This window comes from Micropterus dolomieu, linkage group LG06 (genome assembly GCF_021292245.1).
Source record: "Micropterus dolomieu isolate WLL.071019.BEF.003 ecotype Adirondacks linkage group LG06, ASM2129224v1, whole genome shotgun sequence".
Lineage (NCBI taxonomy): Eukaryota > Metazoa > Chordata > Actinopteri > Centrarchiformes > Centrarchidae > Micropterus > Micropterus dolomieu.
Genome location: NC_060155.1, coordinates 12,453,732 through 12,464,090, shown reverse-complemented (window position 1 = coordinate 12,464,090; position 10,359 = coordinate 12,453,732). Strand labels below are relative to the sequence as shown.

General features: G+C 39.9%; 2 protein-coding genes across 5 annotated transcripts in view; one reads left to right on the top strand and one right to left on the bottom strand.

The window, feature by feature from the left end:
* Positions 1-5,606, bottom strand: part of guk1a (guanylate kinase 1a) — a 9,867-nt gene extending 4,261 nt beyond the window's left edge. Inside the window, exons 1-4 of one of the 4 annotated variants that reach the window (XM_046051771.1) lie at positions 5,441-5,606; positions 1,061-1,174; positions 306-347; positions 4-206 (exon numbers count right to left, since the gene is read on the bottom strand). In XM_046051771.1, the coding sequence (XP_045907727.1) occupies positions 4-206; positions 306-347; positions 1,061-1,174; positions 5,441-5,462 (381 nt within the window). In that variant the 5' untranslated portion in view covers positions 5,463-5,606. Of the gene's footprint in view, positions 1-3; positions 207-305; positions 348-1,060; positions 1,175-4,543; positions 4,713-5,440 lie in introns of those variants that run through there. The other 3 variants (XM_046051770.1, XM_046051773.1, XM_046051774.1) reach the window with 3 other exon arrangements.
* Positions 4,703-9,186, top strand: lg06h1orf35 (linkage group 06 C1orf35 homolog). The gene is made up of 8 exons (XM_046051769.1): positions 4,703-5,285; positions 6,426-6,576; positions 6,665-6,710; positions 6,824-6,906; positions 7,375-7,447; positions 7,642-7,721; positions 7,877-7,999; positions 8,705-9,186. Exons 1-8 carry the CDS (start codon positions 5,189-5,191, stop codon positions 8,934-8,936), a joined length of 885 nt encoding a protein of 294 aa, XP_045907725.1. The 5' UTR covers positions 4,703-5,188; the 3' UTR covers positions 8,937-9,186.
* Positions 9,187-10,359: the final 1,173 nt, after the last annotated feature.

The following is a 10,359-nucleotide window of genomic DNA, read 5'->3' as shown; positions in this document are numbered from 1 at the left end:
GATGTAGATTGGATTGAGGTCCGTCGTTTTGATGTTCCTCACACCCTGCATGTCAATGTCAAGTATACAGATGAGGTTCTTTGCCTGGACATCTTGCACAGCAGCTTTACTTGTCCCGTACATGTTCCCAGAAAACTCTGCGTTCTCAATGAAATCGCCTTTGTCAATACCCATTTGCATCACCTCCCGTGTGACATAATGGTAATCTGAAACCAGAGAAAGGAGACATAGGGAATACAGATAAAGAAAGCTACAAAGGTTATTTACTGTAACAGTGCTCGTGAAAGAAGAGGAACAAGCAGTACCTTTGCCATTCTCTTCTCCAGGTCGAGGATTTCTTGTTGTATCTGCAGATTGATAAGACATTTAAACAATTATTAAAATATTTGCAGAATAATTTTCTGTCAGTGGACTCATCGATCAATTGACTAATGATCGAAGCAAAAAAAGAATATGGGTCCAGCTTCACTGGGTTTTTTTCCAAACAAAACACAGAAAATCTTAAACATTTTTAATTTTACTGTTTTATGACATTTTATAAATGGATTAATCAAGAAAATAATGAAAGTAATCATTACTTGTGACACCACGATAGTGGAACGAGCTACCACATGCCATCAGAGCAGGGGCATCACTCTCTAACTTCTTTTAACACCTCTAACCCCTAACATGCACTTCCTGTGCCCTTCTTCTTCTATCCCCTTACAATTCTCTTGCATTGATTGCACTTTTTTAACTTTTACTTCTTTCGCTAGGTATTTACCCCATTGATGCCATACATGCTATTAGCTATTACTAGTGTTTATTGCTGCCCTTACTAGTATGTCTTGTCAGTTGTTGATGCTCTGTTAATGCTTGTATGCTGTTCCTCAAATGTAAGTCACTTTGGATAAAAGCGTCTGCCAAATAAGTAAATGTAAATGTAAATTTAGTTGCTGTCCTATTTGAATAAAAAATTGCTTTTGCTTGTATGTGTGATATTAAGGACACATGTAAAACATCCACATCTCCATCCAACAAAATTAATGAAAAATGCTTTGTTGTAGAGTGGCGCGCTTACGGGAGACGCTAAAGCCAAAGACACTGTCATATTCTTTCATGAGCTTCTTCAGCAGAGTGCTCTTCCCTGCCCCGGACGGGCCGCTAAGAACCACGGGCCTGGGTCCAGCCATAGCTAAAGGAGAGGTGGAGAGGAGAGTTCAGTACTGGAAACAAGTGGGATGAAACAAATCCACTGAAATCTTATGGCACGAGCTGTTATTGAACCAAACCTGTCTGTGCCCAAACAAAGGGCTTTAAAAAGAAAAGACCTTTCTCAACATTACAGAGGGTTAACATGTTTAGGCAAGCTTCACTCTGGTGGGATAAACATGATAAAATGATAAGACGGAGGTTCCTCAAAGGCGAACCAAATGAAACTAAAAACCAAAACAAACCCCCCCTCCCCCACAACAACAGAGGCAATCAACTGGTTGCCAAGCCATGAGGTTACTGTGGTGCTGTCGAGGAGCAATTACTAATTGGGGAGCCCTACTCCGCTTGGGAGAAAAACAGAGCAGCTAACAAGAAAAATTGCTTTTAATATAGATAAGGGCTCATATTCAAGTAAACGACAACTTAAAACTCTCTTTATCTAGTCAATGCAGCCATCCAATCACTGACAAACCTATAAGCACAGTACTTGTATTATACATCTTTGTAAACTAGTGACTTCAAAATCTTACCTTCCCTGTGCGGTGATATTCAACACAATGTTTCATTCATTACCAACATTTTTAGGTGAGCTACTCAAGTAAAGAACAATGTAATGCCTGTAGTGTTCCTCCTTACCTTTCCTCTGTACACACAGAGCTCGAGCAGACAGGAAATTCAAGTGAACATGGAGGGTGTGATTGTGTGCTGGTAGATTGTGAACAAGTACAGATGGGAGGAGGGGAGGAAAAAACAGGGCATGGCCAGGTTTACACCCCAGTAGATTTTGTTGTCCAAGACAAATTTATAATGTTGAATAGAAGGCTAAGACAACCCTCCTTTCTCCTAAGTAATTACTAGTGTGATCTCTTCTATGGGTGAAGAAAAACAATGCAGTATAAGAGGAAGTATTTGGCTGTCCAATTGAGTTTAAAGAAGTCAAAAGCTAATCATAATCAATGATTATTAGTTACAGGCCTATTACTCACATCAATGTCAGGTATAAGACAGGTTTGCAATTAGTCCAAAAATGAGATATTCCATATGACAATAAGGGTATCTACCAAATTAAAATTTATGTACACATGCATCTTAGCCTAATCCATCTTTAAAAACAAAAGTTAATTTTGCTGGACTTTGGCAAGCCTCCAAGATCTATTCACAGCATTATGAGCCTGCTTGTTCTCCAGGCAAACTAGATGCAGCAAGCTTGTCTTTGCAGGTGCAAATGACAAGAGGCATTCTCCATTGCCTCTTGAATGTTTCCAGTAAACAGCCACATGGTTCATTAAAAGGTGCACGAGTCCCTTTTTCATAAGCAAGTGAAGATGCCTCAGCATTTTTTCGGTATTCATTCGGTTTTAACTCCTAAAAACCATCCATCACAGGATTTTCAAAAGTAATCAATGATTCTATTTGGGCAATGTGGATCGGCTCCGTTACCATACGTAAACAGTTAAGGCTGCAATAAATTATTATTTCCATTATTGATTTTTATTTCGACTAATGGTTTGGTCTATAAAACATCAGAAAATAATGAAAAATGTCCACACTTTCCAAGAGCCCAAGAGGACCTCTTCATATTACTTTATACGTCTGACCAAAACCAGGTCCGAAACCCAAAGATATTCAATTCACAGTGGTATAGGCCTATGAAGTTGGTTTCATTTTTTTGGATTCATAAAGTTATAGTAAATTCCCATAAAATCTCATTTCCTAATGTTTCCTATATTTGTATCAATATTTTTGCTCTGCTGCTGCCAGTCAGACCAAATATGCTATTTTAATTTATAACTTTAACCAACAGATGGTCATTTATCACAAGTTCAGACATTTTACAGACAACAAATGATTACAAATAAACAGATAACCTTATACGCAGAACAGCTGTTCGTTACAGCCCCAGTGTGAAACTGGCACTGAACTGCGAGACAGGAAATGAAAAACACGAGAGTTTTCAGTCATCATGGGCCGACCCATGTGCAGTACACCTCATGTGATTGACATTTGCTTGGAACAAAATTTAAATCATGTGAAATCTATCAGGTCTCTGCTCATGTGTTCAGTCTGATAGCTGAAACAGTAAGTTGATTAACCAATTAGTGCTTCTCAAATGTGATCATTAAATGCCTGTCTTTGTCTTATATGAGCATACTGAATATCTTTGGGTTTTGAACTGTTGTCTGGACAAAATACGCACTTTTTGAATCAAAAAAGCAGTTTACTGACTAATCACTAATGAAAATAATTGTTTGTTGCCGCCCTAGAAAGAGCAACATGCAGTATTTGTCCAAAGAGCAGTGTTGTTGGTTGTTGATCTTAATTCCAGCATGTTTTCTGTGAATCCAAACATAGCACACAGAAACTGCAATATAGCACTTTCCATGTTTGAATATTATAGTGAGTGTTTATAATCCTATGCCAGAATTATCTAACAGATAAAAAAAAGTAAACTATGACTCACTGTTAGGTGCCAAAAAATGTGACTTGCTTGGATAGGCTGAATTAATGTTTTAAGGATGATCAACACAAACTAGGGAAGCATTTCCTAAAGAAAATGTGTGAGATTGCTTTCTACATTGATACTGACAAGTAGGATTTTTGGATAACTTTACAGTCATACATAAACGAATGGAAGTACTGGCTGACTTAAAGACACAGGAGATAATGGGGGATTTAAAAGGCCTCAGCATTAGGCCTTAATACAGTATGGCATCAGAATCAGAAGGAGCTTTATTGCCAAGTAGTGTTTTACACATACGAGGAATTTGCTGTGGTGATAAGGTGCTACACGTAGACAAAGATACAGTCAACATAAATAAATATGGAAATATATAAATATGGAATAGAAGAACAACGTTGCAGATATTTACATGTGCACATATACATGGGCGCATATACACATGGGCATGTATAACAGAGAGTATGCCCTTTATATGCAATGGCTGATAAACACATACAACAGATGTCTACGGGACTGTTACAAAACACTTATCACCGATTGCTCCTATCTACAGGTAATAATGCACCATTTGGCTTATCAATCACTCTTGATGACATTACATTTGTTGCACAGAAATCACACTAACAATCAGGCGAGTATGCAAGACAGCATTGCTGTGCAGCAGCAAGCACACCAACGATTAAATTTAAGGTAACGTTGCATCATCTTAACTTAATCCTGCTCAGTGAACACACAACAATAACACTCCCCTGCAACAACGTAGTAGAAACAACCTGACTTCTATCACACTGAAAGACAATGGCACTACTATGAATGGCACTATTAGCTAGAGTTAAATGGCAGATCATTCAAATATAACAGGAGAGAGACAAATGACTTCCTTCCTACCTGAAAATAGCCTGGAAAAATATCTCATGTACATCGGGAGGTTACGTTAGTCCAAGACTTTGGGCCCGTCTCAGGAGAATTTCCTCCCTCCTCTGCTCTGTGTCTTTGCTGTCAGAGCCATTGGGAAAAAACTTGCAGCCTACGTCATCACTGCGGGCCAAAACATCACCACGTTACGTTCGCGAGCGTCGAGAATGCGCGCGACAAAAGCACAGAAGTTTTTATTAACACTAGCCCAAGAAGAAAAGACGATAAAAACGCACCTATTTTAAATATATGTATGTAACTGACTGGTAGCTGTAGTTTCTCCTTTAAAGAGGGGACACATATGCGCACGGACACGACACTCATAGCTTTGTTTTGTAGGCCGCAGAGTAACTTAATGTTAAGAGCTGGAAACTGCTTTACCCAACAGAGACAGAATTAGTTACCGGATACCTTTCAGTGTCCAAAGTTGAATACTACAACCGGGAAACATTTTGTTCCAGTGAACACAGCGAGGTTAACCGGTTAAACTTACCGCAGAACTCCCCGGATGATTGGATGCGGAAGGCCGCGCTGCTCGTGTGCTAATGCGGCTAAAGTCAGTGGGTTAAGCTAACAGCACACACGCTTTTCTCCAAGTCCTCAAAGGATCGGACTAAAATGTTTGGTTCCTCGAGATCTGGAGGGGTCCGAGGGGGCCAGGACCAGTTCAACTGGGATGACGTAAAAGGCGATAAACACAGAGAAAATTATCTCGGTAAGTTTGAAAAACCCTGTCAGTCAAGTCCGCTATCAGCGCTAAGCAGACACATTGCTAATAGCTGTCTGCTAACTCGAAACCAACAGAGCAGGACTTTTAAAATCACAGCCAGACGCCATGGCTTCAGTACGCTACCTACTGCTTTTTCATACCTTTTGTTGTAGAGTCCTTCATTACACAGTGTCCGGGGTGGGGTACTGCCTCGATTTTAGTCTTGTTTGTAGTCTACAAACTGCAGGTCCTGGCTTTCTTTGCTGCTGCTGAGCAGACACACGTAACGTTAGCCACTCCGCTGTACACAGGTCAGCATGCCAAACAAGTACTACGTAGCACCCACCACAGCTGTGGCATTAAAGGATAAATACAATTACCCAACAACTGCTTTGGGGACATGAACTCGCGTAAAAAACCCATTATATTTATATATCATAAAGCTTATTGTCACCACATATACTGTCTTGTCAGCAGCAGCAGAGTTTTTATTTTGTTTTAAAGTATGTTGACTGGGGAAGAGGATGTGACCCAAAAGTTGCATTCCCGAAAGTGAAATATCACTGCCAAATGTCTATGAGTTTAGATGGTCAAGTCAGTATCTTCAAATGCCAATATCATTATAGATTAGTCAAGCAAAAATGCCACATATTTGTTGTGAGACTTTGTTGAATCTTTGGTGATGCGTGCAAAAGGATAAACCACAGAATCCAGAAAATAACTGGCAGAGTAATTGATAATGAATATGATTGTTTGCTGCTGCCCTCCTACATCATCATAAGCTTCAAGATTCAAAATGACTGACTCCATCAGGTGACCTCCTTTGAAGTTGCTCCATCGACCCATGACAGATTGTGTGCTCATTGTGTTTTTGTTTGGAGTACTGCATCCATGAGTTTTAATTGAATGTAGGGCTTATAATCTGAATCAGAAAATGTCCATCGATATGTGCTGTTAAAATCTACACACCTTAAGGCCTATTATAATCCCCATGTATGCAACATAGCATTTTACAATTTGCACCTTTATACTCACTCCAGTGTCCGTCTCTACATTAAAAGTAAAACTAGCTGTACAATACAGTTGAAATAACAGGTACAACACACTCTTTCTCATCCGCTCTCAATTCTTCTGTCTTGTTCCCAGGGAACTCTTTGATGGCACCAGTAGGACGATGGCAGAAAGGCAAAGATCTGACATGGTATGCAAGAGACAAAAAAGGCAGCGCAGCTTTGTCCAAAGAGGAAGAACTTGCGGCCGTCAAGGCTGCAGAGCATGAGGCACTGATGGCTGCCCTGTACGTATAACTTTCTATAAAAGAAATGGTTGACAAACGCAGGTGTGGGCCAGCAAATCAATTTTTCTCTTTTCTATTCTCCATCTAGAGGACACAAGAATATAAAGAGGCAACCAACAGGCCTGACCAAAGAGGTATGTCACTTTGTTTGGTCTTGCTTTCACTCAAAAGCTTGTGAACATCTTTAAAAAGAAGCTGCCGTTGTTAAAAAGGTTGAATGATGTGATTTTCCCAATTTTGATACCAGGACCTTGCGGATGTTTGCAGAAGGGAAGAAGTTGATGGTGAAGAGAGAAATGTAGACCGTGTCTCAGGATTGGGAAGCTCCAGGTGTTTTTTTGTTTCCTCTTTCTTAAGAACACTGTCAACTTTGGGATAAAACAACTTGATACACAAAGCAACCATATAAAATGAATCAGTAAAAGGGACGGTATGTGTGGGAAAGGAAAACGCGCAATGGAATGGAAAAATAAATAACCATGTTCTGATTATACATATAATTTACACATGAGAATATGCGGAAATCAAAATGGAAAATCGCAATCATAAATTGCTAAATGCTTACATTAACAATTATTTAAAAGTATTCACCTATAATAATGTCAGAAGTATTTGTGAGCATTTGGATATCATATTTGGATATCCTTTTAAATGCAGCATTTTTGAGTGTTTTGGCTCATTAAGATCCTACTTTTTAGTAAAATGTTCCTCTTGACATTTAGGTGGTGTTAAGAGCCTTTCATCTTAATGCACGGTTACTGTAAAGTGTGTTTTATTAATGAGTGTTTACATCTATAGCGCAGGGTCAAGAAAAATGGTGCTCTCCCAGAAGGAAAAGGAGGCAGCGAAAATAGGCTTGCCAGTTTTTACAGTAAGTTTTCTCTTCTCCTTGCTGACAAATTCCACTGAAGATGCAGGTGTTTATAATGGGAGTGCAAAGCAGTTTGATGGATGGAAAACCGGGCCTTTTGAATATCTTTTGCGATGGTGAAGACTTTTAAGGGTTGAGTTTATTTATTTGGTCTACAACTCGATGTAGTTATTAAAGAAATGCTTTCTTTGCAGCACCACAAAACAGAGGGTGGTCCAGAAACCTCAACAACAAAGGACACTCAAAGTGTGGAAAAAGGGGATGTGGAACAACGGTGTGTTGCATTATCTGTTACCAACTTTGATAACTTGTTGAACACCCATGATATTTCACACACAAAAACATAAAACCTCGTCTCCAGTTTCGTGTGTTTACTTCAGTAATAATTATCTCTGCTGCTTTTCTTTTTCTTTTTTTTTAACTCCATAGGCATGAGAGCAAAAAGAAAAAGAAAGAAAAGAAGAGCAAAAAGGAGAAAAAGAAGAAGGAAAAAAAGAAGAAAAGGCATAGAAGAGACTCATCCTCCTCAGGTTCAGATGACCACAGAAAGAGGTTGGTTCATTTCTCCATATAGATCGTATGGTCATTAGCTGTGTTGCCCGAGGGTGGCCAAAATAACAGGAACCCTACAAAGCATGGCTTAAAACCCCATGTTACCATGTATTTAGAAGAACACCTCTATCTCCCAACCAAATAAAATGATTGCAGGCTTCATAAAGGTTGCATTAATAATTGTAGCTGTCTTGTCTTTTATTAAAGTATATTGCACATTTGTTCATTTTACTGTGTCCACCTCCTGTATTCTGGCCAAAATTGCAAACTTACAGATTTGCTATGTCAGCACTAGAGGGCACCAAGTCACTGTCCTACACACAGCATCTTGAAGCATAACCTGCTGAATTTGGGGTGCATGTAACATACTCAGATATATCCTGTAAATCAGGTGTCTAAGACGAGGAGGGGGGATGATGGTGGCACATACCAGATTGAATAATGTAAAAATATATATATATATAAAAAAAAAAAAAAAAAAATTATGGTACAGAATTCATGATACAAGTTGTTAATCATACAATAATTATAGAGATTTATCCACACAATGGCCAGTTGCATTGACTTACACAAAGTCATGGGGTGTTTTCTGTGAATGTCACTATAAAGCTCATCTGGAAGCTTCTTTTTTTCCCCAGCCTCACAACATCTTACTTGATCCACCACAAACTAATCATGTATTGTTTGTTTCCTTTTACTCTTAAGGCAGAGAAAGGACCACCATCATCATAATCCATCATACCATAGTCAGAGCGGAGCCAGACCCCATGACAGCCATTCAAGGGGGGGAGCAAAGGCCGAGCGACAGCAGTGGCATGACACAGACTCCTCTGATGGGGGGTCCCCTGTCCCCCGTAACCCTGTCAGCCACAAGACAGCCCCTGCTGGTGCCACACAAAGTCACAGGCGGCGCCACGACACAGACTCGGACGACTGATGCCCCGCCCCCCCTATTCAAAGAAGCCTAACGTAGACAGAGCGCTCTACAGCAGCTTGACTGGACCTGAAGACCTCATTTACCCTGAACAGCCAAACGGACTGTGGAAGGAGACGGGTCAATGTGTGTGACTAACAGGCTTTGGCCTTGCATTTTAACTTCCAGTTGGTCATAGGGCACTGGTGTCTTTTCTGTTTTGGAACAAGTTAGTAACACATTTTGCGTGATTAAACCAAAAAAGCAAACACAATATTTTATTCCTATGTCTAGCCCTGGTGGCTGTTACTCTTCAGGAAAAAGCATTAGAAAATGAACCCGGAACATGGTTGCTGTTAGCAGAGAAAACATATATGCATCATTTCTTGTGTGCTGTAAGATTTTTCCTGGAACTACTTACCTGATACTCTTGAGTACATTAGCTTAAGTTAAAGGTTTAAAAAATGATCATTCTTTATCTAAACATTTCTATTTTAAGGTATCTTATGTCTTGCAGTTTTTCAGCAAAGTTGAAACTTTTGAAGTTTGTGGCAAGATGTGTCATCAGAACAGTAAATTAAACATCAGCATTAGAGAAAATGTCTTTATTTAAATATAGAAAATTGCAGCCATAATTTGCAGAAATTAAGCATACATTTGTTCCAAGGTGCTCCTTGACACCTTTTTCGTCGTTGCACATCTCCATCCCACTGTGCCTCTTGCACTACTCGGCAGCTTCCATCCTTCTTTTCTTAATGACGCCAGCGCTCCTTAATCCCTCACCGTTCTAGGTTCGGCTCCCTGACTGGCGCGATACCATTGGAATGCTCTCCACTGGTCGTAATAGAGTGTAGTGTTTGCATTTGCCTTGAATTGGTCTGAAAGAGGGTATTCTGCTGGATGGGACTTGGGGGGTGCACTAAAAAAGAGCAAGGCATTCATAAAGAAGAGTGCAAAAAACCAGGCTGGCCCTTTTTATATGACAGAGTACCGTTAGACTGCCACACACAAACCAAGCTGATGGAGCAGCAGGAGAGGAGGCCACACAAAGCAGCCCTATGAGAGACCCCGAGACTCGAACTCCCTCCCCTTCCACCACCACCATACTCTCCTGCCATGTTTTATAGGCTTGGCTGCGTTAACCATAGCAGCCTAATCAACCTGCAAGAATGCTGTCCTGGATTGCCACCCCTCCACAATGTGAAACAGGGTGTGATCTCCACATTACTACTTTAACCCAAACATTGGGTGGTTTACACCACCTTGGGGCATCACATTTCTCCATAGGTCAAAGGGTGACCGCTGCAACAGGTTGCTATGACACCAGTTTGGGGGTTTGTTGTTAAATTTTAGTATTTTTATGTAATGTTTTATCAAAGAATCTTCCAATTGCTTTTCCTTTTTTAAAATTATAAAAAGAAAGTTAGGACATAAAATTCAGAAGCTA

Coding starts and splice junctions, on each gene's coding strand:
- lg06h1orf35 (XM_046051769.1), top strand. CDS start 5,189: ATGTTTGGTTCCTCGAGATCTGGAGGGGTCCGAGGGGGCCAGGACCAG. Junction 6,907..7,374: donor TCAGGATTGGGAAGCTCCAG/GTGTTTTTTTGT, acceptor TTACATCTATAG/CGCAGGGTCAAGAAAAATGG. Junction 7,448..7,641: donor TAGGCTTGCCAGTTTTTACA/GTAAGTTTTCTC, acceptor CTTTCTTTGCAG/CACCACAAAACAGAGGGTGG.